Below are 27,512 nucleotides of genomic sequence, written 5' to 3'. Positions count from 1 at the left end.
TGAGACCATTCCATTACCAATGCCTTCTGCAGGTGGCATGCACTGGTTTTATTTATTTATACACGCATGCTACACACATGTGCCATAATGACAAAAAAGAAAAAAGTGAAATAAAAGCAAGCACCAAAGTCTGTGTCTGTGTCTGTCTGGTGCCACCCCGAAATTGTATATCAAAATTCTTGTATGTAGAACGCGCGCCGCCAACGCCGCAATTATGTTTATGTTGCGGGGCCTTTTTACGCTCGCAAATCAGCGCCGCCTGCCAAAAGCAAGCAACAATAGAAACGTAGATTGGGTGCTTCGCTCCTTGGCTGCTCATGCCTTCTTTTGTTTTATCGTGCTCCCACCATCGACGCCATCGCGACCAGGGCAACCACTGGCGCTGCTTCTGCCTGGCTCTGTTGCCGTTGTTTCGCTGTTTCTGCTTGTTGCTTGTTGCTCGTTGCTAGTAGAGTAGTCAGTCAGTCTGTGATTGTGCTCTGCATTAGCCAGCAGGCAGGCAGCAGTAGCAGCAGCATCAGCAGTAGTAGTAGTCACTGGCCGTGTTTTGCGGCGATCGCCAAATCTCTCCCAACGTCTGTCGTCTTCTGTGTGCGCATTTTGATTTGTATTGTGGAAAATCCGTATACGTGAACGTGAATGTGAACGCCATCGCCTCCTCCGTCGCTTTTATATTTTTAAACGTCTTCGTTTAGCTCTAGTATTCGTACATAGTATATTTATTTATTTGTTATCGCATTGGTTTTTAGTTGAGAGACTAGCCAACAATTTCACATTTTCAAATCGTGCGCGCTTTGAACGATAAGCTAAACAAATCAAAAGAAAATCCAGCGAATCGATCGACCGTAAACTATAACTTTTGTGCAAGATCGGAAGCTTTAATGGTAAACAATGTTGCAGTCATTATTCTAACGCATTCTTCGCTTTATGTTTTGTGTGTCTGCACTTATATAACGATAAAAATCTAAACTGTAAACACATTTGAGACAGTTAAGATCGAGACGTGGTGATTTACGATTTACGATGCATTCAAAAACTTGTAATTCAAAATTCGAATTTAATGCAACGCACAGCTAGACCTTGATTTATACAAAGTCTTAACTGAAATAAAAATAAATCAAATTAAGTGCACAATCGCGACAATTGCAATGAATGAATCTTGACCACAATCTTTTTTGCATGAGATTTATTTTATTTTCGATTGAGATACAAGTGTGTGTTTGTGTGTGCGATTGTGTGGGCGAGCTCAAAATACACATAATTTAAACATTACAAATCCTACATATAAATAAATAAAAAATTGTTCTGTCAAAAGTGTCAATATGTGAAAAGCTGCCTCAAGCAAACAATGAGACAACAAGATGTGAAAAATGAGCATTTCGGCGGTTTTGTCAGGCAGTCAGTCATTCCGCCAGGTCGAAAGATATATGCACATTGTACAATACATTACGCTGAGAGTGTATTCAGACTTTTAACTGTATATTTTGTCTAAAAATACGTGAATGTTAAGACAAATTTGTTTAAAACAAATGGCGAGCGCGCCAAACGCGTAAAGTAAAATTTTGGTACCGAACACAAAATAAAATAAACGAGAAAATAAACCACGAACAAAAAAAAAAACAAAAGTAAAAAAGCTATGCTCAATTATATTCGACGGCGAGATACCTCATCATTTCATCATGGATACATACATTGATAAAGGATTACAGTTCAAACGCTAAGCCATAGAATTTTTGGGTTTTTATTTTTTTAATTTGAAAAATGTGACAAAACCCTAAATAATTTCAACACCAATTTGATCTACAGTATGTCAAGAAACTCTTTACACACTGAAAAAAACACATATTTTTTGACTTTGCATGCAAAAATAACGCCTTTAGTTATTATTTTTCAATATTTTTTAATGCAGATCTATTATTTAGCAAATTTCAAATTAGTATGTACAAAAATAAAAACAATATAACGAAAGGGAAAATTTTAAATCAAGAAAATATAAGCTTACACATTTTTGACACTGTCAAGAAAGTGTTTACACACTTTAGTTTTCGATTCTGTTTTGTTCTATTTTTAGAAAAAACTGTACTTTATTGTTATCTATGCTTCTGCACTATTCGCTATTTTTGCATTCCTTTTCATTCAATTGCGAAATCTTGCTACGCACTTGTCAAAAATCTGATTTTTAAATTATTTAACATGCCTGGAGCTGGTTTGACTTTTGACGTTACCCAATTGACTTATTATAGTCACAAAATTGTAAAATCTGTAGCTTAGCTAGTGGAGCTTATTGGGGTATCGCAAAAAATAATTTATAATGCTCCACGTCGAGCCGAAAATGAAGACAAACTGCAACCAAAGTGTGGAAATGGTCGAAAAATGGATATTGACGAGCGAGCATACCGCCTTAAAATGGGCAAGGTCCGTCAAAACCCCCAAATTTTGATCAGGACCCTTGACAAGGAGTTGGAAGAAGGGTGTGACACGGTCAATTCACATGAAACCGTCCGCTAACTAATTCTGCGGAACAAATACTATTTTCCCAATTTTACTGTCAGAATGATGTTGCGCTGATGTGAGGCTGTTAACGGCTTGTGCCATACTGTAGTTGGTCCATCATTGTAGTATAGCATTTTTTTTGGTTTGGACATAGAATACGACGTTATTCCAATAGTTGTCCGGCGTGATTCTCATGTTAAAAGCCAAAATTTAAGCGTTTTCAACATTTACTTTCGAAAGCAGCGGCTTCTTACGCGCAACCGTTGCAACGGTTGAAGAGTATTTGTTCCGCAGAATTAGTTAGCGGACGGTTTCATGTGAATTGACCGTGTCACACCCTTCTTCCAACTCCTTGTCAAGGGTCCTGATCAAAATTTGGGGGTTTTGACGGACCTTGCCCATTTTAAGGCGGTATGCTCGCTCGTCAATATCCATTTTTCGACCATTTCCACACTTTGCTTCCCGTTTTTCTTCATTTTCGGCTCGATTTGGAGCATTATAAATTATTTTTCGCGATACCCCAAGTAGCTCCACTAGCTAAGCTACAGATTTTCCAATTTGGTGACTATAATAAGTCAATTAGGTAACTTCATAAGTCAATCTAGCTCCAGTCATGTTAAATAATTTAAAAATCAGCTTTTTGACAAGTGCGTAGCAAAATTTCGCAATTGAATAAAAAGGAATGCAAAAATAGCGAATAGTGCAGAAGCATAGATAACAATAAAGTACAGTTTTTTCTAAAAATAGAACAAAACAGAATCGAAAACTAAAGTGTGTAAACACTTTCTTGACAGTGTCAAAAATGTGTAAGCTTATATTTTCTTGATTTAAAATTTTCCCTTTCGTTATATTGTTTTTATTTTTGTACATACTAATTTGAAATTTGCTAAATAATAGATCTGAATTAAAAAAATAATGAAAAATAATAACTAAAGGCGTTATTTTTGCATGCAAAGTCAAAAAATATGTGTTTTTTTCAGTGTGTAAAGAGTTTCTTGACATACTGTATGTTCAAATCCTAACATAGATTTTGATGTTTCATTAATGATATGAATGGCAGAGTAATTGTGTTTAATACATAGATGTATTCCTTATTTTATCTCTTACAAAAATTAGTCATCATGTCCTCATACCCTTGCACCTTAAGGGTCCCGGGTATACAAATCTGTGGCACTCGTGGGTGTAATCTTTATACACAAACACACGTGCATAGAACTCTGCCACAAAAAGATGGAGAGCGAGTGAGATCTCGCTGCCTATTTAAATGTGGCAAATGACGCACTTCAACCGAATGACGTAAATGCAACTCCACTGCAGTTTGTTTAAAAATACATTGCGGAAGCGATCTTGGATCCCCACTGAAAGTGTGGCATGCAACGTATCCGTAGCACGTATCCCCAAGAACGCAACACTAGAGAATGAAGTCAGAGAAGAGAATGTTTTGCAATTAATTGTGTCATTAAAACCAAATACAAATGGGATCATAACTTTTTCTTAATGGCCATTATTAATGCAAATTGTGCGAGGGGGTTTTCCCCATGTTTAAAATGACATCTTTTGGCTGCGAAATGCGCAGCACATTTCACATTTTATTATGTACACATTCTTCCCAGATCTTTATATATGTATATTCTTTATTATCTTGATGGGAAAACAAAGCAATTTAAGTATATTCATATTATAAATAAAAAGGAAAAAGGAAAAACCTGACTATGTGCACGTTATGTACACATGCCTTTTGACTGTATGGCACTTTCACACGCACACGACAGTTCCCCCGTCTTGTTCCCCGCTGTCACCGTAGACTCCCACGCTGGCGCACCTAATTCTCGACAAATATTTGCAAACACAAAAAAAAAAATATATTAAAATTTAAGAAAAATAATAAATATGTAGAATGGAACATTATTTCAAAGAATTCGCATTATTTCTTCTCATTTTTCAATTTGTTGTTTTTTGGTTTTTCTGAATGTCTTCACTAATTTGCTTAATTTCTGTCAAAGTGAACGAAAAAAGTGAAAAATACAAAGAAAAAACAACCATAGAACGGTTTTCAAATCGTTTTCGTTGGCAAAGCGTCAACGCCAGAGTCAACATGTAAATAAATAAATTCTCCAAAGCAGCATAATTAATGGTTAGTGCCAGACAAAATGTGCGTAAAATATGATGTTTTAAATATTGAGCTTGCGAACTAAAAATAGTCTATAGCGAGAATCCGTCCGAAGTGAAACAGCGGAAAAAAGTGGTAAAATATAAAAGAAAATCGCGTAAATTCCGCCAAACACCTGCTGAATTATAATTATGACGATGTGAGAGAATAAACGCGCTCGCACACACACACACACACACCGAAAAGCATACGCGAGCACGAGCAGCACAAATTGCTGTGTGCCTTGTACAACGATGCGTATACGCAATGTGACTTCATTTACTCTGCGACAGCAATACGTATACTTAATGTGCTTCATTTGTTTAACTAACTTACTCTGTGGCGCCTTACACTCATTCATGACATTCAACAGGAACGTGCCCTGTCCCATGTGCGTGTGGATTTCCCATTGGTATCGTCCGGAGACCGCAAACAGTCGGCCACACAACTGCTAAGCCCGTAGAAAGTAGTGGAAGGTGGATGAAAAATGATACGCGACGTTTCAACCTCGACCATTGGCCGAGATGAGGCCAGACGACCTCTTATGGAGGCATACATGTTTCAGCGTCGTGTCCTCCTCGGCTGTAGCTTGTTGATGGTTCTCTCGCTCATCATTTGGATTGTGGCCATTTCAACGGATCACTGGATTATCATATCTGGCGGCACAGGTATGTATACAATTGCACAATCACTTTACTTGCGTTAATCATTTTGATCATTCACAGGCATCTTCATACCGGAATCGAGACGCTTCTTTATGTCTTCACACTCAGGACTGTGGCGCCATTGTCGCAACTCGATCGTTCCGAATGCCTTGAGCAATGCCCAGGTGGTGCGCAATTTTAGCTCCATGTCGTATACCTCGCAAACATTAATCAATGATGCCAAGCGTAATCTCTCACACATGGAGTTCATTCGAAATTTCGCTGCAGAAAAGCTAGATGCATCGGAGAATTTTACTGAGGCTGCAAGACGTCACATGTTTGCCCATTGGGCACGTGGCGAAGAAGAGGAGTTCCAAACTTATCGTACAGCCTTCCATAAGCTTGTCATATCCGCTGAGCTGGGTCAGCACGAGTTAAATGCGACCTTAGCCAAACCCATTGAAATCAATCCGCTCGACGTTAAGGGCATCATTGAACGGAAAACATTTGGAACAGCGTTGCAGAAGGTCAAGTATAACAACACCTGGTCATACTATGTAATACCAGAGGTGGCACAGCTGTCCATATTTAGTAACTGGACGGATTATCCGCTGGTGGTGCGCCTATTGGGCACCTACATTCGAGACATTGGCATTCCCGCCTATGTGCTCAACGATGAGCGTGTCATATTGATACTGGTGCCCCCGAAGCCGCCCAAGGGAGGCGGGCAGACTAACTTCTACAGCTATATACCCTACCGTAAGTAATTCCAAATGATGCAAGTTCATCTATTAATTATCCATTTGAATAGCGCGTTGCAAGTACATCGACATGTTCCCCAACTCCAACACGCTGCGCAGTGAACCAGGTTTCGATGACGAGTTAATGGGTAAGTACATCAAGAATATAGGGAAGATTTTTGCAGTTTTTTATTGGTAGTGATGTGGTACCCCATTGCAGATTACATACGGACGCAGGCATCTTTTGCCTGCATCACGCTATTCGTCATGAGCCTGGGAGCAGTGTTCTCCTTTTATACGTTTATGAATCCACGCTACATGTTCAAGCGTCTGGCTGGTGGCATTCATTTGGTAGCTGCATCCACAGCTCTGGTAGTATTGCAAGTGTTGTTCTCCTCTATCGACTACACCAGTACACATTTGTTCTATGCATATCCGGATGGTGCGGAATTGACGTAAGTATATTTTTAATACCCAAATTTATAGTTATTGACAATACTAATTTTATTTTTCTAGTTGGGGCTACGGCGTTTTTCTGGCGTGGTTTACATTTGGGGTTAATATTCTGTGCGGTTTAATGTTCCTGTGGTATTCGGGTAAGAAGAAGGGTGCTAAAGCACCCAATGATGAACTTGCTATGGCGGATGAACCCACCATAATGGGCAGATAAGATCGGTCATCTTCTTCACCTGGCCATCAAAGACCATTGAAATCGACACTACTGTTGTAGTTTCACTTTTGTTACTTGTTATCTTCTTAATAATACATACATATAATTCGAGACTTTAGTTATTAATAATGTAAAAAATTCACAGCCCAATAAATAAATCTCTCGTTTAACTGTAATTATATTCAAAATTTGAATTTTATTTTCCAACGGTCTTTTTTTTAATCGAAGTGAGTATCGATTGAAGCTACAAATTCTGATTTCGATAAATAATAAACACATGGGTGCGTTAAGGAATTCTCGATTAGCCGATATTGTGCGGCATAGGAAAAAAATTCACAAGATAGCGCAACACATAATATTTTCTCTTTGCTTTACTGGAGTGTACAAACAATAATGATAGATATTGTTTGTTATTGGATATTGATAATGGCTATAGAGCTTTATCAAATGAGTCCAGAGCGGATGAAATTTTTTAAAAATGTTCTCAAATATAAAATTGTGACGTAAACAAACAATGCATGAGCGGGCTATCGCAATAGTGTGTTGGCCACACAGCACATGCTGTTTATTGTATTTGGGTTATAAACCTAAATGAAATGGAACCTGATATAATTACTAATCGAACGAAAGATCTAACTGCTGACGAAAAAGATAAGCTAGAAGAGCAGAACAAGCGCCTGGTACCTGAGTTCAAAGCAAATAAATTGGAGATTGATGCCCAGAGACACTGGGACTTATTCTACAAGAGAAATGAGACGCGGTTTTTTAAGGATCGTCATTGGACAACGCGTGAATTCCAGGAACTGCTGGCTGACCAGGCGAGTGCAGCAACTGGTCCGCAAGAGAAGCGTACTCTCTTGGAAGTAGGTTGCGGTGTTGGAAATCTAGTATTTCCATTACTAGAGGAACAGATAAAGGAAGAAACAAATGCTGGATTCTATTTCTATGCTTGTGACTTTTCTCCACGTGCTGTGGAATTTGTGCGTTCCAATTCCCTCTACGATACCAAGCACATAACAGCGTTTCAATGTGACATTACGTCGGAACAGGTTCATGAGCACATTGCACCCGAAAGCTTGGATGTGTGCACAATGATTTTTGTACTGTCCGCCATTCATCCGGATAAATTCAAAGCTGTAATTGCGAACCTTGCGAAATTGCTCAAACCGGGTGGCTTGGTGTTGTTCCGAGATTATGGGCTCTACGATATGGCACAACTGCGCTTCAAACCGGGCCACAAAATTGCCGAGAATCTCTATATGCGGCAGGACGGCACACGCAGTTACTACTTCGCTGAGCAGGAATTGGCACAGCTCTTCAACGACAGCGATTTCGAGGTGATTAGCAATAACTATGTGCATCGACGAACCTTAAATCTGAAGGAGGGAATCGATGTGCCGCGCATCTTTCTGCAGGGAAAATTCAGAAAACGGATAAAGTCGCAATGATTAAGTAGCATAACACTCATTCGTCAGTTCCCTTTCATTTAGGTATACATATATATATATTTCTTTAGTTTAAATCAATATTAACATTGGTTGTAAGTCAACGTTCAATAAATATTTTGTTTGTATTTGAATTGTATATGTTAATACATATGTAATTTTTGTATATACGGATTATGGTATGTCTTGTATACGTTGCAATTGCTTAACAAATGTGTTTATTTTGTTTTAACTTTTTTGGAACCGGCTCCTGGAAAAGGATACATACATTCTGTACCCAAGGATTACATTCATTATAACGAATTCTTGAACCAGATAATTGCACAATTAAATTCATCAAGGAAATGCTATTCGTTGTAGCATTTTGGAATTAGTAAACTTTCATTTAAATGAGTAGCTGCACAGCTGCGGTTACTTGGCTATATTAGTTGTATGTATAATTGTTTATTTATGTGTGGGGTGTATGTTTGTGTATGTGTGTAAGACTTTGAACGCTTAAACCTAAACGAAAATTACATAATTAGTAATGTACATTTTACCAACAATTAGAATACAATACAATAATACAATGCGTACATGCGCCACATACGAACAACTAAGAGTGACAATAAACTTTAACAAATTCAAACATTTTAAGTATTACTCTGCGATAAACAGCGATTTACAATTACACAGTTCATAACTCCCCAACATAGCCCCTGTTTTGTTCGTCAGTTAATACCCAAAAGGTAACGTGCGAATATCGTAATATATAGCATACATATGTAGTAATGATATACATAATAAATATACATGTATTTTGGCTACACTTGGCTTGTTAATGAACTCGGAATGGTTGCACACACACGCACACTATTCCAGACCATGTTCGGCCAATTTGCCACCATTGCTATTGCTGTGACCCATTGGTGTCATCTCGACGCTGGAATCAAAGCTTTTGGTCAACAAATCACTGCTCGTGATGGACGTTGTGTTGCTGTTCATCGAGGCCATAGTACCGGCTGGAACGTTGTTGCCCTGGCCAGCCAGGACAGCAGCAATGCCATCATTCATGTCGCTATCGATGCTGAAGCTATTGCTGCCATTCTCATTGATCAGCGAAAGCGTTTGCATTGGCAACATGTCGGTGGGTTGCGGATCCCCGACGGCATCGTATGTCTTCGACTTGCTCACCGTCAGCGGACTCTTCTCGTAATCATCCGTTGTCTGAGACTGCAGCTGCAGCAGTGAGTTCCTCTGCGTGTGCTTGTCAAACTTACGTTGTGGTGGTTTCGGCGGCTCCTTATCCTTTTCCTTCTCCTTATCCTTGGACTTCTTGAAGCCAGCAATAAGTGCCTTGTGTGCCTGCGCTTTTATACCCTCCATGCTTGGCCTAATGATCGAAGTGCGTGTGCCGCTGCTTTCCTTGGTCGATGGCGACTCCTTAGCACCCGGCTCCGTTTCCTCTGATACACTAGCCAGCTGCTGTGGGGCCTGTGGCATTGTGAGGTCCTGTACTTGGATGGGTATGTCATCGGGCAGTTTTTTCGTACGGAATGATGCGTTTGTGATCATTGACTTCGAGACGGATGTGGTCACCGTGTTGGTGGCCGGCGTCAGCGCTACACTCAGACCCATTGGTCCATCATTGGGCTGTCCAGATGGATTGGCGTGCAGCGAATTTCGCACCGCATTCGTTACCAGTATCAATTCCGTATACATCTCGTAGCTGGCACGATTGTGTATGTCCTCTAGTGTTTGTATGGCAATCGTGCCATAGCCATTGAACATCGCATAGTAGATGGCGTGCACTAGTTCGATTAGAAAGGATGCAGAGAGCGGTATGCGCGGTGAGGAAGGCTTAGGAAATGTCGCACCTGTAGCTGGATCCGATCTACAAAAGCAATATTCAGTTAATCAATATTTTCTAGTAACTAACTGAAATACAAATTGGCTTCTCAAAAAGCAGTTTGCACGATACAAATGGGTTTGTAGGTGAGTCATGTAATTAGCAAGCCACTTGGCTTGCACTTGAGCAAAGGTGAGTCGTGGCAATGGCTTAGTTTTATGTGCTTACCCATAGCTCATGCGATGACCATGGCCCGACTTGGTGGTGAAGCCCTGATTCACCAGCTGCGATGTTACACGGCATAGATGCAGCAACGACGACTTTTGGGTGAGGCTCACCTGCTGATTGTAACAGAAAAGGAGCGCCGTCAGGATACGCATCCGGTTCTGGGCATTGATCGATTCAATGCGCAAATGTGGCCCCCATTTGACCTCCCGATTGCAATTCTCCTCCCAGCGCCTCAGATCCGTCATTGGCAGATTCTTTACCTCATGGTAGACGGACGCTTGGGCCAGTATTGGCATCCGAAAGGCAACTACCTTCTGGCCGCCATCATCGGTGGACACCTCGCCATTGTAAATGCATATTAGCAGTGTCTCAACGCCACGGGACGCCTTCTTGTCACCAGCGGCCACCGCATGAAGGTACGTGTATATCAAGACGGGTATGAACTGCAATGGGAATTTATGTAGCGCTACCTCGGGGGCGCGATAGAAGGCCAAGAGTTGCTGGCATATATCGTGGATTAGATCCTCGTTGCGTTGCCGTTCATTAAATATCGTAAAAATGGCCTCGGCAATTTCGGGATCCGTTTCATGCTCCACAACAAATGCCTCGGACTCGGCTGGCTGACGGCGAGCGCGCTGATAATCCGCCAGCCAGTCTTTCACCAATTCGGCCATTGTTATGTATGTTATGTATGGAGTAATATGCTTAATTAATGTGCTCTATCTGCTTTCGTCTAATTTTTTTTCTTTCACACATAAACCTTGCATATCTGCGCAGGGCTGCATGCGCGACACTAACATTAACTCAGCGGAACCGGCTCAAAAGATTTTACTTCTCGGATTAAATAAATTTAATTAAAAATAAAAGCTTACTTTCAATATTATTATATTAGTCCGTTCCTTTTGTTTTGCATAAGATTTGTTTAACGGAGATATCAAATCAATTTTAAAACTAGCAGTATTTGCCGCCCTGGTCGATAACAATTTGTCATGCGACACTGTAACGTTCTTGCCAAATGAATCAGTACTCCAATTGGAGCTGCAAATACACACAAACATATCTACGGACATAAATGACATACATATATGTGCACACACATATGTAGATAGTTGTAATTATAATTAGCCATTTTACGACGAAAACAAACTATTAAATAATACGACAAAAAAATCAAAGTTAATTTGCCAAATATTGTCTACAACGAATAATAATAATACTACGCAAACGTCTTTTATACGAACGCGGAAACGCAACAACATTGAAAACAATAAACGGAAGGTGAAGTAAAACAAAGTGCCAAAAAAAAAAAAACAAACGTCCAATATTAAATGCTTTAAGTAACCTCCAAAAGAGAGAGAGAGCGCGCGTTAAGAGAGCGACTACGATTTAGCAAGTGCTGCATCAAGCAATATGGGAAACGCGGGCAGCTCGACTGTGCATATGCATCGAGAGCGTCACAAGTCGACCGACCTCTCAACGCCGAGTTCTCCCGCACATTTTCGCGACTCGGTACTGGCAAGTGGCGGCGGTGGGACCGGAGGGGGCAACGGTGGCGGGGGAAGCGCGGGCGCAGCAGCAGCAGCTTTGGGCGGTATTGGAGCAGGCGGCGGGCAAGCATTCTCGTTCGATAAAAAACATACGGCAGTCTTAACCGAGGGTTCGTCGCAAGAAGACGAAGACCCGTATTATACGAGAGCAGCAGCTGGCGCTAAGCGCACATCAGATAACGATACAATAACAACAGCAGCAACAGCTGAGCGAGACAACAACAATTTACTAATGGACGAAAACAACGACGACGAACTGGCGCAGGCAACAGGATCACTTGGTCTAGGCGACCCTGATGCTGAGCCAAAGAAAACAGCGCTGCCGACAGTGTTGCGTTGGGATTACGGTGGCAAAAATGTCACCATATCGGGCACATTCTCCAAGTGGAAACCCATACCGATGGTACGCAGTCACGGCAATTTTGTGACCATCATTGACTTGCCCGAGGGCGATCACCAGTACAAGTTCTGTGTGGATGGCGAATGGAAGCACGATCCCAAATTGGTAAGTTTTGCCATCTCAAGTGGGGGGAAAATCGATATGAGAATGTTTACAATTGATGACGCAGTTGACTATTTTTCCACTATTGAGTGTGTGTTGTGTAATCAACGAGCCGCTGGACTGTAAACAAAGCTGAGAGAAGCGACGACACATCAGTGTTTTGGATTTCAGTTGGGTTGGCAATGCCACAAATATTGAACACCCGAAACTGCACTAATTGCTTGACTTTGCTTTGTGCTCTAATTACAAGTTTATTGCCCGCTTCGATTTCGTTGTGTCATATAGAAAAGTGTGGAGAACGACGAGGGCGATAAGAACAATTTGGTGTCGGTGCGTGCCTCTGATTTTGAGGTATTCCAAGCCCTGGCCAAAGACAGCGAGAACGTGCCCAACTATGCGGAAAGAGAGTACTCACAGGAGGTGCCGCAGGTCAAGCCTTGGGAGAAGGTATCGGGTCCGCCTGTGCTGCCGCCACATCTGCTTCAGGTTATACTCAACAAAGACACTCCGCTATCGGTGAGTACTTGAGCTTAGCCAAGTTTATACACTACTGACAATTCCATCATTTGTTGCAGTGCGAGCCAACTTTGTTGCCCGAACCCAACCATGTCATGTTGAACCACTTGTATGCGCTCTCCATCAAAGACGGCGTCATGGTGCTCAGTGCCACACATCGTTATCGCAAGAAATACGTAACCACGCTGCTCTACAAGCCCATTTAGGCAGATTCAACCCAAATAACTCTCTTTTTTATATACATATACATATATACTATATAGTACATAATACGTACGTGTTTTAGCTGTAAATGGTTTTTTCAAGTCGCTCGCTCTTTGTTTTCGTTTTTACAATTTGGAGATAGCGGAATACGCGCATACACTTTGTTTAAAACTGAGAGTACTATCGTTAAGCGTTGTATTTTTTTTATTATTATTATTATTAATTAAATATATATATATTGAATTTTAAAAAAATAGATGTTTTGAGTAAGATTATTGTTCTGTGTCATAGTTATTACTTTTCCGTTCGCGATTAATCTACTAAAATATAAATATTTTTATGTATTATTATTATCATTAATTATAAAGCTTTTGTTGGTTCACTGTTCCAATTTGATATGTGACTAATATTTTTGCTCTAGCGATAATTTTGGTATAGTTTCTAACGGCTGTCGAAATGTTGAATATCTAATTAGTTACATTGTTCAAGTACAAGTTCAATTTAACCCATTGGATTATTGTTCAATTCATAGTATCACAAGTCTCCAGCTAAACTCTAAAACACTGGCAATCGGAATACATACGCGCAGATATTTTCTATATATATATCTAGTTAATAAGTTGTTTTTGATGCTTCTTGTGTTTGGCCGTTGCCAATCTACATCAACTTCACCTTGTGCTCCAGCTGCTCGACCGGTTTGTCCACCAATAGAACTGCTGGTGGCACATTAGCATCTGAGCCCAGCTCAACAGTGCGTTTGGCAAGAAAATGCTCATGCATTTTGTTGGCGGTTCTTTCAAATTCACCATCCTCGTCGAAGAGCGCTTTGGTGAAGTACTCGGTGAATAGCCGGCACATGTACTGATCTTTGGTTGATGGCCACCAGCCCTCAAGGAAACCGATATGACCGCCGCGGGCTGTAATTATAATTGCCACATGAGTGCATTGATTGGCCGCCTTAATGGGTATGGCATCCAATGGCTGGAACGGATCATCAGCTGCACTCAAGCAAAGCAATGGCACCGAAATGTGATCCAACTTATTGTGCAGTGTGGCATCCGCGTAGTAATCATTAACATGGGCGTATCCAAATTGCTTGGCCGTAAACAGCTGATCGAACTCTTTAATCGTCTTGCACTAGTAGCAAATAAGTATTAATTTTATTATTGCTAAAAGTGCTTTTAAATAATACTTACACGTAGTATGCGTTGTATATCTATGTCAGAGTCCTGATAGATATCTCTGTAGACCTCCAAATGATTGCGCAAAGTGCGGCACAAGCTACCCGCAAGATGACGTCCTAGCAAGTTATTGATGACTGGCTTCTCAATGCTGTCGCTGCCTTTGTGCACATCCCAAGGCACCGATATAATCTTGGCAGCCGAAAGATTGATACGCGCTTCGTCACTCTTGCGTGCCAAATAGTTGCCTGAATAAAGCAAACACATGTGTTACCACATAGTAAACAATTTGGTTATTGTTTATGTTCATACCGAGTATGAGGCCACCCATGGATATTCCGGTGGCGCCCAGTTTACAATGGGCGGGCAGCGTGCGTCGCACATGTTGCACAACCTCACATAGATCCTCACAGTTGGCAGCGCAGTAAAGTCGTGGCGTCTTCAGTTCGATTCCGCCAAGACCGCGATTGTTGAATACAACAACCCGCATGCCAACCTGTTGAGCAGCAAAAACTAGGCACTTGATGTACTCCGCCTGACTCTCGCCTGTCAGTCCGGGCAATATTAGCACACAGGGAGCACTCTCGTCACAGCCCTCTTCCATCCAGTCCAGAGCAACCTCGCCGCCATCCTTGAGGCTCAAAATTTCTCTAAAAAAAAGGTAATTTACATATACAAAATTAGAAACTAACTTTTATTCTATAATTAATTTGCATTTATAATAGTTGCATAACAATTGGTATTACGTTACGATAATTTGAAGTACGCTTCGTTGCACATCCACCATAATCGTATAAAGATGTTTTTCAATTAAAAAGTTTGCTCTAAATCTTTTTAATTAATTTTATCTAAATTAAATGAACACAATTTCAAAAATCTGATTATTGAAAACTATTCACTAAAAGCCCAACAGTCGTTAAAAATATTGTATTATATATTTTATAAAAAGATTTAGTTAAACGCAAAACCACTGTTAAGTCGTACCAATTAGGGTAAAATTAGCACGATCATTGTGATTGTGAAATGTTAATGAGTCTCCCAAACATATTTATATATTAATTGCAGATTCCATACAATTGCATCATTTTCAATAACCGATTAAAATCACGGGGTAATCTATTTTCTATATATTATATGTACATATATAAATACTATACATCTCTCAGAGGTTCTAAAGTATTTCAAATTATAAATATGCAATATTATAAATGGGTTGAAGGCCATCGCGAATTGTGTTTAATCAAGATTTAAAACCGCTTCGCATTAAACTTCTGCTCTCATACATACATATGTATAAAGCGCATCAAATTGATGTACATATATCGAAAAGGGTCATAGAGATCATTACCTGCGGTAGTTGACGCGCGGCAAGCTCTGGGAGCGCAGCAGGCTCGCAAGAACTGTCTGAGCACGACTTTCCACACACCAGAAAGTTGGCCAATACTTGTTCTCCAGTGTGGGCATCTTGCGTATCAGATACTTCTTGAATGGTCCCTCAGAACAGGCAATAATCGGTCGCTATAGTTATATAGTTGTGAGGTGACATGCAGTTTAAATATCATCTTGCAATTTAGATATCATTCAAACGAGATTACATAATAAACGATATGAGAAACACTCACCTTTACCACCTGAATGAGGTAATACACGACATAAGCGAATATCGCAATACCAAGCGCATGGAGACGAGGTATATGCGAGAGATACGCGTACATGGAATAGAACATGCTGACTGACATTGCCTCTGTTTGAATGCCACGGACTGATAATTTGGTACTTTGAACCCTCGGGCGACTGCAATTGAGAAAAAGACGTGCAAATTACAATTTATAAACGAAGGCTTCGGAATTTGCTGAATGAATGAATAATATGCATAGTGTGTCGAAGGCATTTTCGTCGGGTTTTTGCGATATAGTAAGTATGTATATACACATACAGACATATACTACTCGTATAATTGCGAGGTATATCTTATCGCACATCGTCGGCTCATAGTAATCACTATACATATGTATATGTTTTGATTGAGAACTACTAACTGGCCAGAAGAGACGGCGTGCACTCGAACTCGAGTTTCGCCTCGCGTTCTGTTCGTTATCACGAAGACACTCAGATGACAACGCAGATAATACATAGAGTACACATAGAACTTATTCCAAAATAAAGGGCTTATCACATTCGCACTCACAGAAGTTCCTGTTTAAATTGTAGACCGCATCGTTGATGATAATGATGTAGAAGTCGTTGTTGTTGTTGCTGTTTTTGCTGCTGTTGGTATCGTTGTTGTAGTTGATGGGCTACAGCTGCATTCATCATGCTTCTGTTAATAGTATCATTATGACTAATCACAAGCGTGCTTCGGGCAAAGTTTCGCAACTCGGCAAAATTGAATTTTTGAATTTGATTTGCCGCTTTGGGCGGCATCTGACCAAAGGCGTACAACATGGCTCGGGGACTTTTAAAGTTGTGTGTTGTCAGGAAGGGACAGATATCTTAACTATGGTATGGCTTGCTTATCAAACAAGTTGGGTACACATATAGAATAGTGTATAAATTCGTTTATCGTTCGACTACCAACAAAGAGGTAACTAAACACGTTTGACACTTTTATTGTTGTTTTTCTTGCATAATTTTTAACAATCCATGAAACGAGTATTTTGCGCTTACCTTGAAAAGAAATGTAAGATAACGGATAATTTCAAAAATAATAAATTTTGGATAATTTTTTGTAATGTATTCTAAATGACACAGCTTAAACAAATAAATTTTGATGCTTATCCAGTGGCTCACAAAGCAGCAATGAGCTGTGCTTGCTTCACTTCTAGGCCGGTAGGTCGCGTTCTCTAGCCAAAATGGCCGTTGAATTGTAATGCGAACATTTGCTCACACACGCACAACATCGCATAGTCACACACACAGATATTATTGAGTTTTGTCTTGGCATCACGTGCAACAACAAAATCAATAGCCAGGGTCAAGGGGATGGGATGTCAACCTTTGTGCTATTTTGGTGTGCATGTGGAGGAAGTGGGTGGCGTAATTACCTTACCAATTATGACGCACGCATTTTTAACAATATATACACAATAATAACTTGCCTCTCTACAAGAAGTAAACAAAGCGAAGCGTTAGTTATTGTTGCTGTTGCTGCCGCCAGCAAAAGGAACTTTCAGTAATTGTTAGTCGATTATCGTTCGGAAGCAAATATAATTATATAATAACAGCAACGATTACAGCCATTTTATGGTATTTTTTCTATGCATTCACAACCAGGGAAAAAGGATAATAATTTAAATGTAACGAAACTGGATTGTAAACAAAAACAATTTTAGCGCAACTAAAACGTGACAGCTGGCGTCTGTCGGACACAACTTGAAACAACAAAGTTTTACATTTTACTGTAATGTAAAATAACAGTGGTGCATCAGGAACTTTCGCATTACTTATTTATTTTTAAATTGAATTGATTACTTAAATACATCTGAAAAATTAGATTGTTTTCTAAACTTTCCTTTTTTTAATTGGAGGCAGTCTATCTTAAAATGTTGCTTGAGCTCGAATTAAATTAACGTCAGGTACTCCAATTTAAAACGCCTAACAGATTCATTTGAGTTAACAGGAACTAGTTTCGCACAGCTGACCCCTTCAGTCGGTTATCGAATGGAACACCAAGCATGAGAAATGTGGCCGTTATTCGTATGATAATCGTTTTGCGATTTCGCTGTTTGCCGAAAAGTACGTTTTTTTGAGGAATTAGTGCAGGCCCAACACAGAAATTTTGTCATGAATACTTTGTAGATGACGTCCAAAACTCTAAAAAAATTAAGAACAATCAAACTGCTTGTATAAAAACTTTCCTGATTCGTAAATGTAGTGTGGCCAAATGACAGGTTTCTGTATTTCAGTATATCTAAACTACATAAAAGTGCATGTATTTAAAGTCTTGCGTTTGGTAACATTCCGACAAATAAAATAGCTTTAAAAAAGCTCTATTTTTTAAGAAACAAAAACAAAAATCCACCTAAAAAAGAGATTATTATTATTTGCAAAAAATAACATTAGAGTTTTCCATAAAAAATCGATATTTTGGAACATTTTAAATACATCCATCGATGCATCGATGTTGGCGTCAATGTTCCTCCACCTAAGTCAGTACAAGTGCAACTGCTGTCTGGGTCGGTCGCGTTCGTCCGCGTGAGTCTCTTTGTTGGTGTTTTGTCGGTCGAATTGTTTTTGTTTGATAATATTGCAGATTAATAAGTGTGTGCTAAGTGTATTATTAACAATTGGGGCTAAAGCACATGCCCAGAATCAAATATACAGTGGCCTTGAATAGTTTAAAAAAATTGCATACGCAATAGCGAGAGAAAAACAATGAAAAATATGATTCAATGACGTCGCGAATCCAAATCGTGAATCGACAAAGAGAAACAGCAAGAGCAAGCAGCTGAAGTGAAGAGAAGGGCGCAGTGACAGTAGTGAATGTTTATGCGGGCTGCTGCTGCTGTTCGCTCGTTGTGTGATTGAGTGACAAAACAAATCCAAATTAAAAATACGACATATGAAAATAGCAGATCGGAGTAGTAGAAAACAACAGATAAAAACACACAAATCAAATTGATTGAAACATGTGCTAGAAAAGAAAACTGGCAGCAAATACAACATCCAGAAAATGGGTTCGCGTATCAAGTGAGTATTTCATATTCTCTGAGATTTCCATCTGCTGGGAATAGAAAAAACTACATACAATATGTGCAGTGGGCGTAACGCTTGGCTGAGCAGTGAAATTTACATCAGCTGCTCGTATTTTATAAACTACAACTACTTCTACTACTACTACTATATGTTTATTAGCTAGCTTACCTAATGAATGTTCTGTTATTGACAGAAATGATGTGAAAAAACTCTTTGAGTTTTGGTGCGAGGTGAAACCCACGCGAGGCATTGATCGTGGCACTATCAGTCGAAATGGAGGAGGCACAGCGACGCCCGCTGGCGTTATTATCGAGAGTTTCCCAGAGGGATTTCGCGATAAGGAGGTGCTCACCGGCATACCATCGTTTGCCTTTCCCTGCGACATCGAGAGGTGAGTTTCATGCAATCATCTGTTACAAATTCCCCACGAAACATTGCATCAGTATGTGTGCGTATTTGTTTCCGGTTACTCTACGTTAGTCATATAAACGGGCCATAGACAAACAACAACAACAAATAGAACCAACAACAACCGTTTGATGTTAGGTTTGATATTTACAGTCTGACTGGGTGAATGGTCGACAACGACGACGCTGACGTTGACGTCGACGCTGATGAATCATGGCAGCAGCAGCAGCAGCGACTGCGACCACTTCAAGTTTGTCCATGAATTGTATAACCTGTTGTGTTGTAGTTTTATGTTTGTTTACATGTGCGCCAGATTGTATGGCGCATTGTGATGGATTATTTCATTCGCATTTTGCTGAGCGCAATTCATTTTCGCACTTTACGCTGCTCGCTGATGTTGTTGTTTTTTCTCTTTTATAGTAAATATTTCCTCACTCTGGTTACTATATCAGTTACATACATATGGTGAATATAGTATATATGTATGGCCAATTGAATTGTCTTTTGTGGAGTGCCTTGTTAGTCACGCCGAAAACATTTCTGGTTTATCTGTTGTGTGCAGCTGCTCAAAACTCAAAACTGGGCAATAAGTTGTATTTGGTTTCGCCCCTCGTCTCCCTTCCCCATTCCATTTACCCTCTATGCCATAATTATCGCAGGGAAAACACTGATAAACTTGAGTTTTCGAAAGCAGCGAACAAATGTTGCTCATGTTCAAAGTAAAATTAATAATAATTGCAAATATTAGCCAGTGGCAATGATTTTGGGAATTAGCTCATCAACAATAAAGAGATAGAGAGAGTCATACAACAACGATAACAATTCGCCTGCAGCTCCCTTTCTTTTTCTTTCATTTGTTGTCTGTCTGTCTTAAATCAAACAAAAGTCTTATTCTCCTCTCACTCTCTCGCAGAATACTAGCATTGTTGTAATTAACTGTTATCGGCAAAGTCAATGCACCGACATGCTAAGCTTGGGGGAATGTCACCGCCACTTCCTCCTTGGCCGCACAATGAAAAAAAACAACAACAGCAAGAAGACGCGCATTGCGATTTTGTCGCTCCGCCTGCTTTGCATATTTTATTAAATAAACTGCGCGCATCGCATCTAACGACTTTACGTAATCCGCAAACGCCAAGAAAAATGCCCGCGAAATGCGAAAGAGCTGTAAAAAAATAAAATAAAAGCAAAACACAACTCAAATCGGAGGCCAAAGCAAAAGACGCAACGCGTCGCATTGAAAGTGAGCTAAGTGGGAGTAAATATTATTTTTGTTATTGTTGTTGTTGTCGTTGCTGTTGCTGTTGCTGCAAATTGTGCGTTGTTTAAATTGCTAATAAGCTATTTCCACACACACACACACTCACATACACACAAATAACAAGACTTGAGCCGAAAGCAAAACAAACTACGATAATGTATTGCATAAATTTACATATAATTATAAGTCTTTAATATGTTTTAAATGCTTTTTATGCTATGAAATGCCACATAAAATATAAATTTTATTGTTTGCCTGCTAATTGTTTATTATGTGGATTAAGAGACAGTTCACAGAAATGGCAAATCAACTTTTCTCGCGTCAATGAACAACGGCATTAGTCATTCCTATGCAGCAAACCAGAAGAAAGAGCAATGAATAGCTGTCTAATTTTGGTAGATACTATAACACAAGTAATGCTGTATATAGTAAGTAAGTAATCTGTACAAACAGAGATGCAATGAAGCACAGCATGGAGCACGCGCCTCTTACTATTGTTGTTGATATCAAGGTCATTCGGCATCGAATCGTGCCACCGTTGCTTGTTCGCCGTTGTCGACCGGATGCTCTTTAATAATCTTTATATTGTATACACACCACACCAGAAAATGTTTGCCAACTCCTGACCGCAAATGGTCCATGTGAAGCAAATATAGGCATATTTGATGAAATGGCTAATTGTATACAATTACATCATTTGTCTTATTCCAAGAATAAGTCGATAAAATGGGAGAATAATTGTTTGCTTATATTTTCGAATATTTGTAGCGTACAGACTATTTACATATGTGGTTATATTGGCATTCTTAGTATATGTTTTAATCTCTGAATAATTTTCGCTGGAAATTTGCAATTCCATCTACTTATCTGTAGTTCAAAGGTCTATGAAAATAAATTGGCACGAAAAGAATATACAACATATACAAGGTGGGGTGAAAAGTAAGCTCCTTGGCAAATATATTTTTGCGACTTTATATGTAGGTCATTCATAGAGCTATTAAATTTAGCATGGCGTAATTTTCGTTATGGGAAAAATACTTTTTTGAGAATAAAAATAAGATAAGAAATCCACTTCCACTTTCATTATTAAAACTTGGGAAAATTTACTGGCATAGGTTAAACGATTTAAAGGACAAAAGTCAAATGCATAATTTCGAGGATAAATTACTAAACAACGAAGCTAATTATATTAAATTGTTCTCTATTTTACAGGGGATCAGTGCAATCATATTCATTTGTACATACCACCGGCGACTCGAAATGGCGTTTCGGCTTCTGTCGACACGATCCTAAAACGGATACGGCGATGGTGCTGATCACCTATCTGCCCTGGCACGACACCTTCCTTAAGCTGTTAATTGTGCTGGCCGAACTGCGGCGTACGGATCGAAATGGCTTTCGAACCTTCCTATCGGAGGCTTACAACAGAGGCGTGCCCGACTCGGGCGGTAGTTTAACGGTATTCTACAGTAGCGGACAGAGCGTAAGTTGAATGAAAATTAATGCTGTTGACATGTGTAATAATAATTTTCCTGATTTTCTTGCAGCATTTTACATTTGAACGTCCGTTGCAGTTTCAGCTGCCTAGCATACCAGAAAATGTAAGCGTTGACTTTGTCTAATCAACCTTGCTAATTGAGTGAATAAAATGTGATTTATTTCATTGCAGCATAACCTAAATCTGTATTACAATTTTGTGGATCCGAAGGAGATGATCTGTGTATTTGCTGCCATGCTTGCCGAACGGCGAATCATATTCACTTCCAGCCACTTGGATAGGCTCTCCTCTTGCATTCAAGCAGCCAATGCATTCCTCTATCCTATGGTCTGGCAGCACATTTTCATACCGGTGTTGCCTTGGGAATTTAAGGATTACCTGGGTGCACCCATGCCATATCTAATTGGTGTGCCAAAGCCAGTACTCGACACTGTAAGCATTGATCTAAATTTAACCACGGGTCCTTATTAAAGATATATTCATTTTAAATGTAGGTTTCCGACGATGAGCTCGGAGAAGTTGTGATCTTAAACTGTGATACGAAGATATTCGAAAGTCCCTTTGATGATGTGCGTTCGCTGCCGCCGGAGATTGTGTCGCAACTTAAGAAATATCTGAGTCACACGCAGGATCACATTGGGGATCGTGTATCGAAAATATTTCTAGGTGCACTGGTACAGCTGATTGGCGGCTATCGGGATGCTGTTGAGTTTCACGACACCTGCAAGACGTTCAATCACGCCAAATTCATTGAATCTCGGCCCGCACATTTGCGTCCCTTTCTAACCAAAATGATGGAGCTGCAGATCTTTGCGCAATTCGTTGACGATCGTCTCAAAATGCTCAATAGCGGCTTGGGATTCTCCGATGAATTCGAACTGGAAACTGTGCGCTATGCGGAAAAGATGAAGAAACGCGGTCGCAACTATGTATTCCTAAAGCAAATGAAGGACAAGGTGAGTGATGCTGCTGATGCAATGTAATGCTTTCTTGGCTTAGCTATGGCCTTGGTCGGTGTCTCTGTTGCCTTAACCCACTCATTGAGCAATTCCGACATACACCCATTCCACAATCCATACTTCCCACTTTTTAGTTGTGCTACACTTTTTGGGTCTTATTGTACATACATATATCCGTAATTGTATCTATATATACATATATATATATATATATTTATTTCTATTTGGTTTGGAGAGCATACATGGATGAAAGAGAGTTCCCCTGCGCTGTCCCACTACAACTTCCCGATAAATGTTGTGCCGTATTTTTTAAGAATTGCTAAAACTTTGCTGTTTTCTCTTTATTTATTGATTTTGATCAACCATATTATCTTTAATTTAATTTCGATTTATTTCGCAGTATTATTTGGGAAAGCGCAGTGTTTCGCGAGTGTTTGCCAAGAACTATATTTAAACTGAATGCCATCCGTCCATCACCAAAAATACGAGTAGAATTTCCACACACACAAAAACACCTTTTAACATCAAAATGTTAGTTTTATTGATTCTTCCTTTCTCTCTTTTTAATCTAGAATTGCACTTAATACTTTAATTCACGGCAAAAATAATACTTTTTTTTGAGTTTTTTTTTTATTTTCGTATATATTTTTTGTGTTTTTAACTTAATTATTTTTTCCTTAAATGTAGTTTCAATGTTTTTGATAGAGATCATCATCAAATACTGGGCGCGCTCCTCATGTCAATTATGGGCAATTCCAACACAAAAAGAAAATTATTATATAATACAATACAGGAACACGTTTTGAGCTCGTCTTTTTTAAGATTTTCGGGGTTTATTTAATTGATTTAATTCTTTTTTTATGTCACATATTTTTCTAAACGAATCCTTCTACAAAAAGGAACGGAAATTAAATTGTAAATTAATATAAATATGATGATTCTTGCGGAATCTTGTTGGGTAAAAATGAATTTAGTTTCGTTAAAATACTTTCACTAAATTCAACATTGTCCGCATAAACCACTTTTCACATTTTTAACTTTTCTCGCTTTGAATTATGGAATTGCCTATATACTATGTCTAACGCTAACCGCGCGTCATTTACTTACAACCTCAAATGATAACAAGTGTTAGCCTTGGACATATGCAAACATAACGAATGAAATTTTTATCAACCGGGGTAGTTACACAAATATATCATTATTATCCAGACACCTTGAATACTGCACACTTGACTAATCGACCCACAAATCTCGCAAATATAATTTTTAATAACCTTGAACCGAAATCATTATGGAAGATCATCAGCATTTTCAAGCCTCATTGCACTAACCCATCATTATTACGTATATATCAGCATTGTCATCGCCTTCATAATTAACAATTAAGTAGTAATTAGTTGTAATTTTCATCGTATTCATTGTATTGCTGCGGCGGCTTATTCATATACATATTTCTCATTAATGTATTGTATGTCTGTCGCGTGAATCGTGAATCTCTTTCATATGCTACTTTGGAACTCACGTTGTGTGCTTCTGTGCTTTATGCTCGCTCGCTCGTTCTGGCTTTGAATCGATAATATATCAATCGATCCTACCTACTACTGTATTACTGTATTATCCAAACATGCGCCTAACTTTTGCAGACTAATCCAGCTGTTAAGTCTGCCGTCAAATCGGTGAGTGGTATAGCTCTATTTTATCTTTATCTCGTAATTCACATACGTTCGATCTGTGTTTCAATTTTGATATATGCCTCTAATTACCCGGCTTGGATTGATCCAATCTCTGTTTGATATTCCGCTAAAGGTCAAGGAGAGCTCGCGTGGCGTTAAGACCGCCTACAAGAAGTGGCGCGACAACGGCAGCCACAATCCCAATCATCAGTTCCACTTTGGCCTCGGATCGCCACAGCACTCGGATCGACCGGACGGCAGCAACGGTGCTGCATTTGGACGGAAGGTCACCCATCGTTCGGCGCCCAGTTCACCGGTTTGCAGTAAACGGCTGGAGGGCGAGATTAGCGTGAATGGAGGAGGAATCGCGACACGGGAGCAAACGTCGCTGCAATTGCATCCAGCGCATGGCCAGCCACGTCGTGGCCCTGTTTCGCTGGCCATGTCGAGCTCAAGCAGTCACATACCCGCGAATGGTTCTACGCTGGGTGCGTCAATGCGTGCTAATTGTGATCATCTTGTGGGTGCGTCTCCTGCTGTTAGCTCGGCAAGCTCGATCTGCTCATCGGAGATGAATCTGTCGCAGGAGCTGCAGAATCATCCGCTCTTTAAGACGCCCGCCGTTGATCGCAGCGTAAGTAGCATGGTGCGTGCATACGAGAGTCGGCTGCTGCAGCTCTAAAATGTGTCGCGTTGCATTTGCGTTGCACTGCGTCGCTTGCTTATGTGGCATACAGCTTGTTTATTGTCTCTTTTATCACAAACACTCGTTAATATTAATTTGTGCATCATTGATGTTGTTTCTATACTACGTGAATAGCGAAACAAAAATATTGATGTTACGTTCATTCTTTTCATTGCCTTTTTCATGTGTTTTTTTTTTCTATGTGTGTTGTCTCGTCTCGCCTCGTCTCCTTGTGTGTCTGTGTGTATCTCTTGTGTATGTACAAATCGATTGTGTTTGCTCATCTTCTTGCAACTTGCACCACCAAAACAAAACAAAAAACACCGCCACCAATCACCGCCATTCGCCATACGCCATGTGCAGCTTAAGCCAAATGCCGAACACCACAGCACACGATCGCGCATCGCCGCCGCAAATACAAATGGAGCACCGCCTGCACGTCCTCCGCCGCCAACCACACAGCCCGTCTCCTACTACAATCATCCGTATGCGCCCAGCAATTCAACGCATTCGCATGTTGTCGTGGAGTCAAAGCCACCGCGGCACACATCGACGCCTACGAAGGGACGTCAACTGGCGACCACAGACTCCAGTTTTGACAATCCACCGGATATGCAATCGCCACCGATACCGCCAAGGCGTCAGTGCAGCGCTAATGCTGTGGTGGCAGCCACAGCCGCCGCGGTGACGGCTGGCATTAATCGACTGGAGCGTAATTGCTGGCAGGATGAGCAGAATGATTCGTTGCGCTGCTCAAACACGTCAACAGGATCGGCGTCATCGTCGTCGGCGTCGTCGTCATCCTGCTCGTCGGGTGCCTCGTTTGTAACGGCTGCCTCAAGGTTCTCGCAGCTAAATATGTCCTCGCCGAACGGCTCCGAGCCGGCGCCGATACCAACGCCGCGGGCCAAAAGAGAGGTACATCAGCTGCGCGTCTAGTTGTCTAAGAACGTCCTGGTTGCGGCCCCATAACACATTTACTAACACATTTAGCTCTGCTTATCTATCATTTAATAAGACCCGGCCATTGTTTTTGCACCCCTTCCTTGTAGTAGTTGCGTTGCAATCAATCACTAATCCGCATTTTTCTGCCTGCCATTTAGTAGCCTAACCATTCGCATAATCTGCTTTACAATCTGCTTACAATCCAAATAATTGTAAATTTGTTTGTTTATTTACACAGTCACCGCGGAGCAATAGCAGCGCACAACCCCAACCAGAGGATAGCATGAATGATCTGATATCGCTGGACGATAGCAACAACACTAGCTTCGATCTGGAGGACTTCGATCCTCTCAATCAGAATGCAAGACCCTTGCCACCGCTGGGTAGTAAACATTTCAACAGCAACAAGACCAAGTCAAGCACACTGCCCGCCGGCGTCACCAGCAGCGTGGTTATGCAGGCCAATAATAGTGTCAACAATCCGCTGTATCCTTACTTTGCGCCCAAGCACATGGCCACTGTGGCTGCGGTCACAAATCGAGTGACTCCGTTGCCGCCACAAATACAACGCAACAACATGACAGGTGTGAAGCCGGATGATGACTTTGAGCTGTTGCGAAAATATGGGCTAGATCAGTTCTCATTAAATGTAACCACGACGACAACGACTCCGAGCAATACCACAACGCCAGCATTAACCGCAGGCGCTGGCGTTGGCAAGGGAATGAATAACTGGACGACCTTTGACTAATGATATAAGAAAGGAGACGTTTTCGTCGTCGTGTGTTTGCTGGGAAAGTATACCAAAATAAGTGTGATTAGGTTTATGATTGTGTTGTATATAGCTAGATATAGAAGGAGGAGTAGTAGGCAAGTTACCTGCGATAACAAACTATGATATCAGACAAAACCTTAAATATTATTATTCTTGCATACAAACAAATACATACATAAATATACCGTTATATATACGTCGTATTCTAGTTATACACATGTTTGGTAGTTCAGTGACCGTTTCAAAATCAAAACTTTTGTGTGGTTTATATATCGATGAAAACAAACAACAAATGCATCAAAAGAAAACTCACAACGAGCAACTTATTTCACATGAATACCAACATTTGACTTCCAAATCAAAAGACACATGAGAATTTAGTGTAGCCAGAATTTAATCCAATTAGCTTATAAACAAATTAATTCAAATTGCAAATACATATTATATATATGAACAAATCAAACAC

At 40.2% G+C, this 27,512-nt stretch overlaps 6 protein-coding genes across 18 annotated transcripts; 4 read left to right on the top strand and 2 right to left on the bottom strand.

Annotated features, from left to right (window-relative positions):
• The first annotated feature begins 230 nt into the window (after positions 1–230).
• LOC117570250 (uncharacterized) lies at positions 231–6,872 on the top strand. 2 transcript variants are annotated; one of them, XM_034251758.2, is made up of 6 exons: positions 231–884; positions 5,016–5,310; positions 5,368–6,045; positions 6,098–6,175; positions 6,226–6,481; positions 6,543–6,872. In XM_034251758.2, the coding sequence occupies exons 2-6, from the start codon at positions 5,130–5,132 to the stop codon at positions 6,694–6,696; spliced, it is 1,347 nt and encodes a 448-aa protein (XP_034107649.1). In that variant the 5' UTR covers positions 231–884; positions 5,016–5,129; the 3' UTR covers positions 6,697–6,872. The 2 variants fall into 2 exon arrangements, with proteins under 2 accessions (XP_034107649.1, XP_034107650.1); XM_034251759.2 differs by having other exon boundaries at positions 233–884; positions 6,247–6,481.
• A 217-nt stretch (positions 6,873–7,089) lies between these two features.
• Positions 7,090–8,292, top strand: LOC117566659 (tRNA N(3)-methylcytidine methyltransferase METTL6). The gene is made up of 2 exons (XM_034246203.2): positions 7,090–7,101; positions 7,236–8,292. The coding sequence occupies exons 1-2, from the start codon at positions 7,090–7,092 to the stop codon at positions 8,142–8,144; spliced, it is 921 nt and encodes a 306-aa protein (XP_034102094.1). The 3' UTR covers positions 8,145–8,292.
• A 273-nt stretch (positions 8,293–8,565) lies between these two features.
• On the bottom strand, positions 8,566–11,002 carry LOC117566810 (hyccin). The gene is made up of 2 exons (XM_034246358.2): positions 10,198–11,002; positions 8,566–10,014 (listed from the first exon to the last, which is right to left on the bottom strand). The coding sequence occupies exons 1-2, from the start codon at positions 10,869–10,871 to the stop codon at positions 8,994–8,996; spliced, it is 1,695 nt and encodes a 564-aa protein (XP_034102249.1). The 5' UTR covers positions 10,872–11,002; the 3' UTR covers positions 8,566–8,993.
• Positions 11,003–11,250: 248 nt separating this feature from the next.
• LOC117566812 (5'-AMP-activated protein kinase subunit beta-1) lies at positions 11,251–13,238 on the top strand. The gene is made up of 3 exons (XM_034246363.2): positions 11,251–12,249; positions 12,532–12,762; positions 12,822–13,238. Exons 1-3 carry the CDS (start codon positions 11,608–11,610, stop codon positions 12,966–12,968), a joined length of 1,020 nt encoding a protein of 339 aa, XP_034102254.1. The 5' UTR covers positions 11,251–11,607; the 3' UTR covers positions 12,969–13,238.
• On the bottom strand, positions 13,079–17,494 carry LOC117566811 (phospholipase ABHD3). Of its 4 annotated transcripts, none has more exons than XM_034246361.2 (6): positions 17,246–17,494; positions 15,770–15,941; positions 15,496–15,665; positions 14,460–14,797; positions 14,163–14,395; positions 13,079–14,103 (listed from the first exon to the last, which is right to left on the bottom strand). In XM_034246361.2, the coding sequence occupies exons 2-6, from the start codon at positions 15,884–15,886 to the stop codon at positions 13,624–13,626; spliced, it is 1,338 nt and encodes a 445-aa protein (XP_034102252.1). In that variant the 5' UTR covers positions 15,887–15,941; positions 17,246–17,494; the 3' UTR covers positions 13,079–13,623. The 4 variants fall into 4 exon arrangements, with proteins under 4 accessions (XP_034102252.1, XP_034102253.1, XP_034102251.1 ...); XM_034246362.2 differs by lacking the exon at positions 17,246–17,494 and adding an exon at positions 16,815–16,950 and having other exon boundaries at positions 15,496–15,709; XM_034246360.2 differs by lacking the exon at positions 17,246–17,494 and adding an exon at positions 16,815–16,950.
• A 645-nt stretch (positions 17,495–18,139) lies between these two features.
• LOC117566813 (DENN domain-containing protein 1A) lies at positions 18,140–27,509 on the top strand. Of its 9 annotated transcripts, XM_052005484.1 has the most exons (11): positions 18,145–18,341; positions 18,409–18,836; positions 19,036–19,233; positions 21,724–21,994; positions 22,059–22,112; positions 22,181–22,441; positions 22,504–22,965; positions 24,612–24,644; positions 24,775–25,287; positions 25,690–26,244; positions 26,510–27,509. In XM_052005484.1, the coding sequence occupies exons 2-11, from the start codon at positions 18,820–18,822 to the stop codon at positions 27,020–27,022; spliced, it is 2,877 nt and encodes a 958-aa protein (XP_051861444.1). In that variant the 5' UTR covers positions 18,145–18,341; positions 18,409–18,819; the 3' UTR covers positions 27,023–27,509. The 9 variants fall into 9 exon arrangements, 8 of the variants coding, with proteins under 8 accessions (XP_034102257.1, XP_034102258.1, XP_034102261.1 ...); XM_034246364.2 differs by having other exon boundaries at positions 18,145–18,836; XM_034246365.2 differs by having other exon boundaries at positions 18,146–18,836; positions 24,775–25,275.
• The last annotated feature ends 3 nt before the right edge of the window (positions 27,510–27,512 follow it).

The sequence above is a fragment of the Drosophila albomicans genome, chromosome 3 (genome assembly GCF_009650485.2).
Source record: "Drosophila albomicans strain 15112-1751.03 chromosome 3, ASM965048v2, whole genome shotgun sequence".
Classification (NCBI taxonomy): domain Eukaryota; kingdom Metazoa; phylum Arthropoda; class Insecta; order Diptera; family Drosophilidae; genus Drosophila; species Drosophila albomicans.
This window is presented reverse-complemented; position numbering and strand designations above follow the sequence as displayed.